The sequence below is a fragment of the Aspergillus wentii genome (genome assembly GCF_001890725.1).
Source record: "Aspergillus wentii DTO 134E9 unplaced genomic scaffold ASPWEscaffold_3, whole genome shotgun sequence".
NCBI lineage: Eukaryota > Fungi > Ascomycota > Eurotiomycetes > Eurotiales > Aspergillaceae > Aspergillus > Aspergillus wentii.
The window spans coordinates 1153484-1164472 of record NW_024467834.1 but is presented as its reverse complement, the minus strand read 5'-3'; the positions used below and the strand labels follow the sequence as shown (position 1 = coordinate 1164472).

Below are 10989 nucleotides of genomic sequence, written 5' to 3'. Positions count from 1 at the left end.
CAAAGTGGCTGACCACAAGGTTTGATGGCTGGGGGATCTGCAGTGAATTGGCGGGGAGGGCCAGGCTGGTGAAGCTGTGAAACACCAGCCCAAGTGGCCAACATTCGACACGAAAATGGTTCGACTGGGCTTGAAAACTTGAAAAAAGATTCTTTTCATGTATTAAGAAATTGTTTAATTCTCAGATATCGATCCGTATGGTGATTCAATAATGACGGTCCTTGATACGAGTAATACGATGATGGATCATCGTGACCTCGGCTCTCAGCATCGATACCAAGAACAGCATCTAAGATTCAGGCAATGATAGTCTCCAATACGCCAATCAGCTTTATAAATCGCACAGTCGACCTTGATGGTGGAGTACAGTATTCATGTGTTTGAAACTCCGAGTGGCCTGGATATTCAACCCACGGTAATCACCATGTTGTGATGGCGTCGGAATACATGACCGCGAGGCAAGGCGTGGAAACAAGCTCCCTCGCAGTGTCACCCTGAGTGGGGGAAGCTCTTGATTCTTTTTCTTCTTCCTCTTCTTCATATTTTATCGAGATCGGACATATTTTTCTTCTTCTTTCCTTCATTCTTTGTTCAAATACATTCTCTGCCGCCTGACCTATTAGTACACCTCACCATCTATTATCAGAAGACATTCACCATGAAGCTCCAATATACTTCTTTCGCCCTCACTGCCTGTTTGAGCACTGCTGCTGCAATGGGTCTGTCTGACCTTCCCGCTTGTGCTGTATGTATTTTAAATCGCGATTCCATGATCACTAACGCCTAGGTTGAATGCGTCGAACTAAACCAATATACAGAAAGACTGCGCGACTGGCTCGATCCCCTCGCATTGCAATTCCATTGACGCCAAGTGTATTTGCTCCGATAAATCATTCATCTCGAGTATCTCCTGCTGTGTTGCCAGTAAATGTTCAAAGACAGAGCAGGCCGGTATGCATTGCCCACAATTTCTCTCAAACAATTATCACTTGATAATATTTCGCACTAGGTGTAATTAAATTCGCGGACCAAATCTGCAGCGGCGTTGGCGTTGGTGACCTCCCCACTTCTGCTAGCTGTGCAAGTGGAAGTACAGCGACAGCCACCTCAAAGACAGAATCGACCGCTACTGGAACATCGATGTCGACAACTGGTGTTGGTGCTGGCGCTGCTTCATCGACAATCACGTCGGCTGCCAGTACTGCCACTAGTACCGGTGGCGCAGCGCTGGTAGCTCAGAATAAGGATGCCACTCTCTATGCGGCCATGGGAGTCGCTGCAATGGCGTTCCTGGCATAGGAATGGAAATTTTGTTTCACCATTCGAAGGCGATGTTATGGTAAGAATAATGAAGGAATGTCAGGTAGAGAGGTAGCTCCTTTTTTCGTTAGTAGAAAGTGGGGTTTTGATCATTGAGATAATAATTGCGCGTGATGGAAAGAGTCATAGTATAGTAATAAAACCAACGAACCTTTGGCCTTCTATATCTGACTGGTGTATGGCCTGCTGTAAGTTTTATCTCAGTGTCACATGGCCATTCGTTGACCCTATACTTGCCTCTAAAAGTAGCGAAACGACAAAAATCTATTCAATTTTGGATGCCTCTATTAGTATACATTTTGTCCGCATGTACTCCGGCCTGAAATATGCAAGTCGAGAGAGAGATCTACTGATCACGCTCTGCCAGGCGATTAGCTGCCTCTTGGCGTTCGTCGCGAAGGGTCAGGTAAATCTATCCGTGTCAGCAACCCAAATTCCAAAGGGCAAGAGAATAACACACCCAAAGCCAGAACATCATTTCCATAAACCCATATGTAAAAACCACCCGGTTCTTCAAATGATCCAATGCTGAAATAGCCTCGTCCCCACCAAATGACGATGTGCCAATACCCCAAACACCCGGTTTACTCTGGTAGATGAAAAACGACACGGCAAAGAAAAGACAGAAGCGCGACGCGGAGAGCAGCGTCCAAATCTCCGAGTAGAGACTCGCGAGACGCGCCATGAACGGGTTCAAGCGCATGGCACCCGCCACAGGGATAGAGGATGCACGTCTAGATACTTCGGCTATGGCGAGAATCTCGTTGAGTTGGGGTACCTTGGTCACGATGATGAGGTCGACGAGGGCGTCCGCGATAAGGAGGATGCCGCACATTGCAAAGGGAGATTGAGGGCGGGCAAAGGGAGGGGATGCATCCTTTTCGCTGTCAGTATGAAAGATTATAGATGGATATGCATCATGCATCATGAACGTACTATCTGCAGAACCTCGCCCACCATAAAAACCACATCCGAATCGGTGATGACCTCGGGGGATTTGGTCAGGTACACGGCCATCACAAACAAAAACAAGGCATGGGCCTTGATGAGGGTTTTGGATGAGAACAGCCCCATTGTTGCCAATTATATTCAATACCACGGGCCGTATATAGTGGTTGTAATGCTCAAAAAGAATTGAGCATGAAAGATGGAAGAGATGGTGTTGATCGCCTTGCTGTTGGCTCTCCTGGGGTCTCGACCTTTTTTTGGATCATCGCGTGGCGGTGACAAAGCCGCGGCTGCTAGTAAGGAAATAGGGACAAAGGATATTGACAATAATGATAAAATTTTCAATAAGAATTACAAGGATAATATTTTGTATTACATAGTTTATTTCAATTTAGACATACAGAATACTGATCCAATGATTGCAATAAGAGCAGTCCGCAACTGACGACCTCAAATTGCTATGCTTTCCCTCTCGCCTTGATCTAGCAGCTAGCAGCTTTTTCTGTCTTTGAACTCCTTTCTTGCTCTTGCTCTTTTAACTTCCTTTATTAGGTAAATAAGTGCCTTCTTGAATTTTGCGTGGCCCTTTTGAAGTTTTATTCATGGTAAAATCGCTTTGTTGTCTCTGCCATTTCGAATCAATGCCTCGACATATATTCTGGCTGGGTATATCCTTCTAGCGCTTTGACGATATCAACCCCCCCCCCCCTTCAAATTCCCCACGCAGTCATCAAAAGAACTTCGGCAATTGTTGACTACAAAGATGTAAGATGAATCACATTATCTTACTGAGTTAGACTTGGCAATCACTTCTTGCTCTTCCAATCCTGCGCGTCTTTATTCCTTATTCTAGGCCATTGCTTTATCTGGTGTCTACCAGTTTCTGCCCTCGATGCTGAGTAATGCACTCTGCAATAATGGTGATACAGAATTCGAGACCACTGGACCAATAATCCCCTTGTTCGGGTTCTCCAAATAGCATCGCCTTTATAGTTTAACATAGCGGACTCATCTGATCGGCGCAATAGAGAAAGTACTACGTCTTGAATGAGAAAAGAGATATAGAAACTGAAGTGAATTCACTAAACAGAGATTCAAGATATGAGCAACGTCCAACCATCTGAAGCCATAACCTGCATTGGCCGAGCCTTCACGGAGTGTACCTATATACATCAGAGTTGGTACGATCAGCAGCTGATAGTGTCAGGGTTGCAAAATTTGCCACATCAACGCCCGGGTGGTCTAGTGGTATGATTCTCGCTTTGTAAGTTCGCACAGGCAGCCAAAATCAAAGTACTTCAACTAACAGCAACTCAAGGGGTTCACCATCCGATATGCGAGAGGCCCCGGGTTCAAATCCCGGCTCGGGCCCATTTCTTTTCTTTCTTTTTCTTTTCGTCTCATATCAGTATGGTGATTTTGCAAGGGAAAAATTAATAGATAAAAAACAAATAAAAAAACCCACTCAAATATACACACACACAACTACTTATTTTTTAAATCATAAAATAAAGACGGAACTGAACCACCCTAAATTATATTTCTACAAATAATGGGTGGCTGTGGGCAGAGTCTTGATCAAGAGGGTGGCAGAAATAACTTATAAGGCGGTAAACAGTGAGATATGGAGGTACAGTGCATGCCAATTTATAAGGAGTTTTCCTTTTCCCTTTGAGGCCTGATATCTCTTTGTTGAAAGAATATCTGTCACTCAAGCCTGGGTGGTCTAGTGGTATGATTCTCGCTTTGTAAGTTCAGCAATTTGCCGTATCGCAAATGTACACCACTAACATTCACTCAAGGGGTTCACCATCCGATATGCGAGAGGCCCCGGGTTCAAATCCCGGCTCGGGCCCAAATTTTTTTTTTGTGTTGGTTTACATAGTTTCTAATTTCGCATTGTGCAGTCTATGTATAAATAACCTAAACAAACAAATATTTATGCCACCAGGCTGTATAAGATAGCATTGGAGTCTCTCATCTCGGTTATTTTGATACTCAAGACCGCTTACAGGCGTCATAGTAGGGAACTAGGCTGACGGCGACCATGTGGGGTTAGAGCCGTTGTTAACTCCGATAAGAACCCGCCCGCAAAATAATGAAGATGGGATCGATCATAAGGTGATGAAACTCCCCCACGACCAGACGACAGATGATTCCATGAACGCTGATTATTAGCATCCTTGTGGTTTATTTTTTTCTTTCCTGTCATATTTGATATCTCCTTCCGCAACTGGACGACGCTTCAAACCTCCGACTCTCGATCCGACATGATGGCCGACGAAGCCATTTTCCACAAAGAACGTCACGTCAAATACTACCTGCGATGTCTCAAAACATTCTTGCCAAGCCTTTATACCTCCAATGACTCCAACCGTATGCTTCTCGCCTTTTTCACGGTCGCTGGGCTGGACCTCCTAGGCGTGTTGCAGGAAAAGACCTCCCCCGCAGAAAGAAAATCGTACATCGAATGGGTCTACCACTGCCAGGTGCCATCGGGTGGATTTCGCGGGTTTACAGGGACAGATTTTGGCTCGGAGAGACGCACGCCCGAGAACGAAAGCTGGGATCCGGCCAATGTCCCTGCGACGTTCTTTGCAATCGTGGTGCTCATCCTACTGGGGGATGACCTCTCGAGGGTGAAACGGACAGAGTGTTTACAGTGGCTACCAAAGCTGCAACGTAAAGATGGAAGCTTTGGAGAGGTCCTCGGCCCAGGTGGAGAAATCGAAGGAGGACGTGATTTAAGATATTGCTGCTGCGCAGCTGGTACCCGGTATATGCTGAGAGGGAAGAATGGCCAGGGGGTTGAAGAGGTGAAAGATATAAATGTGGGCAAGTTGGTGGAATTTATTGAAGCTTGTCAGGTAAGCATGGTTTGCTATGGTCTTGCCTCATCGCATTGACTGACGCGATATCAAGACCTACGACGGTGGAATGTCAGAGGCGCCCTTTTGCGAGTCTCACGGTATGTACTTTTTGCGTTTCATATATATAGCGATATATTCTCACACACTATAGCCGGTCTGACGTATTGTGCCGTTGGTGCTCTATCCTTCCTCGGTCGACTCTCAAATGACACACAATCGGCTAGGCTTCTCTCACCAGGCACGGAAGAATTCGAATCCCTGGTCAGATGGCTCGTTTCGAGACAAACATCCGTACTTGGTGAGGAGGAGGAATCTGATTCGGAAGAAAACGATAGCTCCGAGATACAGGAGCTACAGCAAGGCGTACAAAAACTCGGCTTCGATGGGAAGATTGCCACCTTGGCTGATATAAAGCCACCTACAGAAGAATCTTTATACTGGGCAGGCTTTAATGGGCGGTGTAACAAGATCGCTGATACATGCTACTCATTTTGGGACACAGCAACGTTGGCGGTAAGAGTCATTGGCTGCCACTAAATCTACAAACTAATTTGAGATATAGATGATGGATCGACTGTCTCTGGTGGATGCAGCTCGCAACCGACGATACCTTCTCGAAAAGACACAACATCTCGTCGGTGGTTTTGGGAAAGGCGTAGGAGAGCCACCAGGTAAGCTGGATCCTCTTGTGTAGGCCGATGATTTCCTAATCAAATATGTAGATCTTCTACACTCGTACTTTGGCATGGTGTCTCTTGCGTTCCAGGGTGAACTGGGCCTTGACCGTGTAGACCCAGCCCTGTGTACCAGTCAACGGGCAGCTCAACATCTCCAATCGCTTCCTTGGTGGCAGGGAAAATAACACGACGCTATGGCCAGTTTGACATTTTGACCGAAGACCGATATACCGTAGAATTCAGTCACGATAATTATAGAACGAAGATGCGCTTATTTTATTGACTGCGATAAAAGCCAAAGCTGGAGGGTTCATGTTGTTATTTTGATAGATCATGTCGAATATCCCAAAGGAATAGGTTCATGATGCTATCAATACCCCGAAGATTCAGTGACGTGATATAAAAGTGGCTCTTTTGTTCTAAAATAGACTCAGGGGCTGCCAATGCTTTTATCCACCAGAAATAACAAAGTAACGAAGGAGAAATGTGACAACCGAATTGAATCAAATAATATATTAGAATCATATTAGAATCAATGAAAAGATAGGAAGAAAGAAGGAAAGAAGAAGGAGAAAAAAGAAAAAAAAAAACGATTTCTTCAAACCTGTATGGAGTAGAATTTCCAATAATTCAGGTGTCGGGCTGTTTGATACATATTTCCCCCCTTGTACACAGTTGAAACAGCCCACGTTCGCATTATTTTCTAAGCTTCATGCTTAAATCAGCCATCATAAATAACTTCATGTCTTGAATAAATCATGAGTGCATATCATTCCCCCCCCCCCCCCCCCCCCCCCCTGCCGTTGGTGATGATAATCGTCACCATTAATTATTAGTGTTAGTGTTATATTATTGCATTGCATGATATCCACCGTCCACCATCGCCCGTCGTCTTTTCTCTCTTCCAACCCCTCGAGTCTGTGTCTGCATCATCTCTTGGTATGCGACTTCTGCTTCACCAACCATCTTTTTTCTCATTGACACAAGCGGATTCACTAGCCATCCCCTAAACCTCGCTAATCATCTAGACTCCAGATTGTCATCCCCCCCCAGTTACGTAGCCAAGTTTCCAAGGTTGCCGTCCCGTCCGTTTCTTCTTTGACCGAAGAAAAGACCCAGTTATTCCGCGACCTCGGGGAAAGCTGTCGTCTGTCGTCGCGGTTTTTTATTCCTTCACCTTCGATTATTATTCCTGTTCGCTTGTCTCTTATCTTCCATCGATCGCTCTCGTCTCCTTATGCGAACCTCGACTCTGTCGCTTATCGTTCCAACCGCGTCCACTCCTTGATTCTCAGTCTTGCTGGTCTCCGTCCGACCTCCGTGGTCTCGCAGTCATCGTCATCGTCCTATCGTCATTTTCATTCACTTTGTTGAATGGCAACCGCAGGCGACCAACGGCTCCTCAAAAACTCGTTATACCAACTCATCACGCGCGCATTATAACTCTGGCCCGCGGGACTGATCGAAACGGCCGGAGATCATCGTAACACATGCCGCCTGTCAGGACAAAAGCGGAGGTTCAAGCCCAAAAACAAAAGGAAAAGGTCCGTTCTTCCTCTCCTTGATACATCACAAACCGGGATCTATCAGAAAATACATATACCCCACCCCCGTCGGTCATGCTCTTTCTTCTCTCTTTCTTTCTTTTTCCTACGTCATGCCTGGAATATCTGACCTAGCGACTTTCTTTCTTTCTTTTTTTTCTTTCTTTTCTTTTTTTTTTTTTTTAAAAATTATCAGATGGGATTTTTTGGCTGACCTAAGATTATGCTGTTATAGCTCGCCAGCTCCTACAATGAGCTACTGCAGTAAGAAAACACCTACCTTGCTCAACCTTATACCGACGCTGATGTTTTTTCTACTCCCAGAGAGTTTTCGTCCAAGGATCTCCGAAGCGTAGGAAACTATACCTTGGGAAGACTAATTGGGAAGGGTTCCTTTGGGAAGGTCTACCTCGCCTCTCACAAGCTCACCAATGGATCCAAGGTGCGAACACACATTTTAGACCCTTGAACGGTGCGAACAAACATCTAATCCGCTTCCCCATAGGTCGTGCTCAAGTCGTCCAGTAAGGACGACCCCAACCTCGCCCGTGAAATCCACCACCATCGCCAGTTCCTCCATCCCCACATCGCTCGGCTCTACGAGGTTATTGTAACAGAAAAGTTGGTGTGGCTTGCACTAGAATACTGCCCTGGTACGATAAATTGATCAATATCGCGATTATATGATGCTGACCGATGGGTCAAGGTGACGAACTTTATAACTATCTCCTCCGCCACGGCCCGCTGCCCGTTGAAAAGGTCAAGAGAATTTTTACGCAGCTGGTCGGCGCTGTCGCATATGTTCACAGCAAGTCGTGTGTTCATCGGGACCTCAAGTTGGAGAATATCCTGCTCGACAAGAATGAAAACGTCAAACTCTGCGATTTTGGTTTTACTCGAGAGTATGAGGGCAAGGCGAGCTACCTACAGACATTTTGCGGGACCATCTGCTATAGTGCCCCGGAAATGCTCAAAGCTGAAAAGTATGCTGGGGAAAAGGTTGATGTTTGGAGTCTAGGCATTATTCTCTATGCACTCCTGGCGGGGGAGCTACCATTTGACGAGGATGATGATCAAGTTACCAAGGCCAGGATTCTCTCGGAAGAGCCCGTGTACAACGACAAATTCCCGGAGGATGCCAAGGGACTCATCAATCTACTTCTATCGAAAAGACCGCTTATCCGACCCAGTCTACAGGAGATCATGGCCCATTCGTTCCTTGCGGAGCACGCTCCAGAACAGCTTGCGATCTTAAAAATCCCTCGGCCATCGGCCTTCACCACGCCGTTAGAGAAGACCACCTTGCAACGGATGAAAAGCGCAGGAGTCAACATCGATGAAGTGATTGAAAGTGTCCTCGCCCAACGATGTGATCCGCTCGCCGGCTGGTGGGCGCTGTTGATTGAAAAGGAGCAGCGAAAAGAGCAAAAAAGGGAGCGCAAGCGGAGAGAACGGGAAGCAGAAGCGAAGAACCTGCGTCGGCTGAGTGCGGCCAGTAGCCGCCTGGAAAAAATATCGGCTGCTTTAGTGGAGGTTGATGAAGAGGGCCATGCTTCGGGCACACCGGTGCAGGATCGCGGAAGGAGGGACAGGCGAAGTTTGCCTTGTGAGTTGGAATTTCATGCCCTATGCCCCGAAAGGTTGTCTAATGAGTGTTTCTTTGATTTAGCCCAGCTTGTAGTACCTGAACTACCCATTCTGCCCGAACCAGTTCCCACGCAGCCCATCGAGGTCAGCACTCCACCACCTCCGCCAGTCGATAAGGATTCCATCCGATCTGCCAGCTCTACTAGGCGTCGTCCCTTGCCACCACCAAAGGATGGTAAGAGGCGGCGTCAGAGCACGCTGCACGTCAGCGCTTCCCAGCCAGAGTTAATGCAGCGCGATGGGATATTCAGACGTCGCACTGGCCGTCGCCACCAATACCCGATTATCAGTCAACTAGCATCGCTGAAGCACTGGTTCGTCGAGTCTGCGAAAAGGGCCAAATCTCCCCACGGCAAAGCTTCTGGTGGATCAGGGACACATCGAAAGTTTCTTCCGGACAAGCTAAGTCCTGCAAAGGGACAGGAGGCTGGAAAAAAGCCAATGGCACCTTCTTCGCCCACTGCTGACCCCAGCAACTTGGCAACACCAACGCAGATTAAACGTGCATCTAATGCCAGCAGCCTTGCTCCCAGCAGCGCTTCCTATCCCAACCACCGCCATTCGTTCCCTCGCCAGCCACGGCCCCTGAGTACAAGCCATGCGGGCCACCGCAATTCGCTATCACCGTCACCCATTACGCCACGGGGCTCCTACCGACGCTCTTCAGCCGGGTTGCGAGGTCGCAAGTCAACTTCCTCTTCTGTTTCTTCTATCCGGAGCATTCACCACACTCACACCCATTCGAAAGCTTCCTCCATCTCATCAAATAGCATTGGATCTGTGTCGACCCCAACCGCTCGCACTTCGAAGTCCCCACACTCGTCACTTAAGGTCTTACCGACCACTCCCGGTGCATCAGCCCGCTTCCCTAGTAATATTCGCCTTGTACGAGGGCCGAACAATGGATACAAGGAACCAAATGACAACAATGGGAAGATCCAGACAATGTTCAATGAGGCAGCCCCGGCACCGTTGCTCTACTCACCCTCGTCGAGCTTGGTTTTTGCTCGACGCAAGCGATCAGCGTTCAAGGGTCCTATGATCCATACGGCCAATCTCATGGTGTCTGGCGGAATGGCTGCACCAGAATTCCCAAACGGTGGAGTTAGCACGGGTGAGCCCAGCGCGGCTGCGGGGCGGCAACCACGGAAGAGCCAGATCATCGAGGAAGAAGAAGATATGGAGGACGAGGATATTGAGGAAGTGGACACTTTTGGAGGCCCAGAGGATCAAGACATCGGGGATCCAGGCTCGCCGGTTGAAATAGTCAAATCTGAAGATACTTCAAAGATTGACATTACTTCTGGACTGGCCCCTGCTCCTGACCTCGACACGAGCCCGCTTCGCCCTCCCCGTTCTTCATCCCTGCGAGTTTCGAAAGATGAGGCTGCAGCAGAATCTGCTCAGCAGGATACTCCTGACAAAAACAGCACTGCTCATGCCTCCCCCAACTCGGTAGCTTCTGCCAAATGACTTGGGGTTGCAATGGCCCAACGCTGAAGGACTCCAGAAACAACATTGTGTTATGATGCCAATGCAGAATCTGGTTAGATGATATTCCGATTCATTGCTTGTCTATTTTTATTGTATATCTTTTTTTTTTTAATCCTTATACCCCTTCTTGCGGCTACATGGCGCTTGTTTTCATTTGGATTTTATTTAGGATGCATTTCTGGATTGGGCAAAAGATGTGATGGTTTTGATGTTTCGACCTTCCTACTCGCCTTTTTCCGGCAACACTCACTTATGTCTTTTTTTTTTTTTCTTTTTGTGTCCAAATTCCCGCTTATACGCATATCCCTCCCTTTTTCGACCTTTCATTCTGTATATCTTGTTATACCATCTTTCTTTATAATGTTGCTTCAACTGATCATTCTATTGTTGGCCTGCGTGTCGTCACACGCCGCCAATTTTTCCTTTCATCTGTGTTATCCATGTTAGAAAAGTGTTTGACAGGGCTGGTTCCTGGACCCAGACACTAAG

At 47.2% G+C, this 10989-nt stretch overlaps 3 protein-coding genes and 2 non-coding genes across 5 annotated transcripts; 4 read left to right on the top strand and 1 right to left on the bottom strand.

Moving 5' to 3' along the window:
• Window positions 1-658: 658 nt before the first annotated feature.
• ASPWEDRAFT_170251 (CFEM domain-containing protein) lies at window positions 659-1299 on the top strand (the record flags this gene model as incomplete). Its single annotated transcript, XM_040830584.1, has 3 exons — window positions 659-745; window positions 819-951; window positions 1010-1299. The coding sequence occupies 3 exons, from the start codon at window positions 659-661 to the stop codon at window positions 1297-1299; spliced, it is 510 nt and encodes a 169-aa protein (XP_040690417.1).
• A 442-nt stretch (window positions 1300-1741) lies between these two features.
• Window positions 1742-2394, bottom strand: ASPWEDRAFT_108960 (uncharacterized protein; the record flags this gene model as incomplete). Its single annotated transcript, XM_040828041.1, has 2 exons — window positions 1742-2197; window positions 2257-2394. 2 exons carry the CDS (start codon window positions 2392-2394, stop codon window positions 1742-1744), a joined length of 594 nt encoding a protein of 197 aa, XP_040690416.1.
• Window positions 2395-3499: 1105 nt separating this feature from the next.
• Window positions 3500-3639, top strand: ASPWEDRAFT_t105. Its single transcript has one exon. It is a non-coding gene; the product is annotated as a tRNA-Thr (tRNA).
• Window positions 3640-3983: 344 nt separating this feature from the next.
• ASPWEDRAFT_t106 lies at window positions 3984-4123 on the top strand. Its single transcript has one exon. It is a non-coding gene; the product is annotated as a tRNA-Thr (tRNA).
• A 418-nt stretch (window positions 4124-4541) lies between these two features.
• Window positions 4542-10479, top strand: ASPWEDRAFT_50184 (uncharacterized protein; the record flags this gene model as incomplete). Its single annotated transcript, XM_040837395.1, has 8 exons — window positions 4542-5135; window positions 5191-5236; window positions 5290-5651; window positions 7595-7623; window positions 7684-7801; window positions 7865-8012; window positions 8066-8965; window positions 9029-10479. 8 exons carry the CDS (start codon window positions 4542-4544, stop codon window positions 10477-10479), a joined length of 3648 nt encoding a protein of 1215 aa, XP_040690415.1.
• Window positions 10480-10989: the final 510 nt, after the last annotated feature.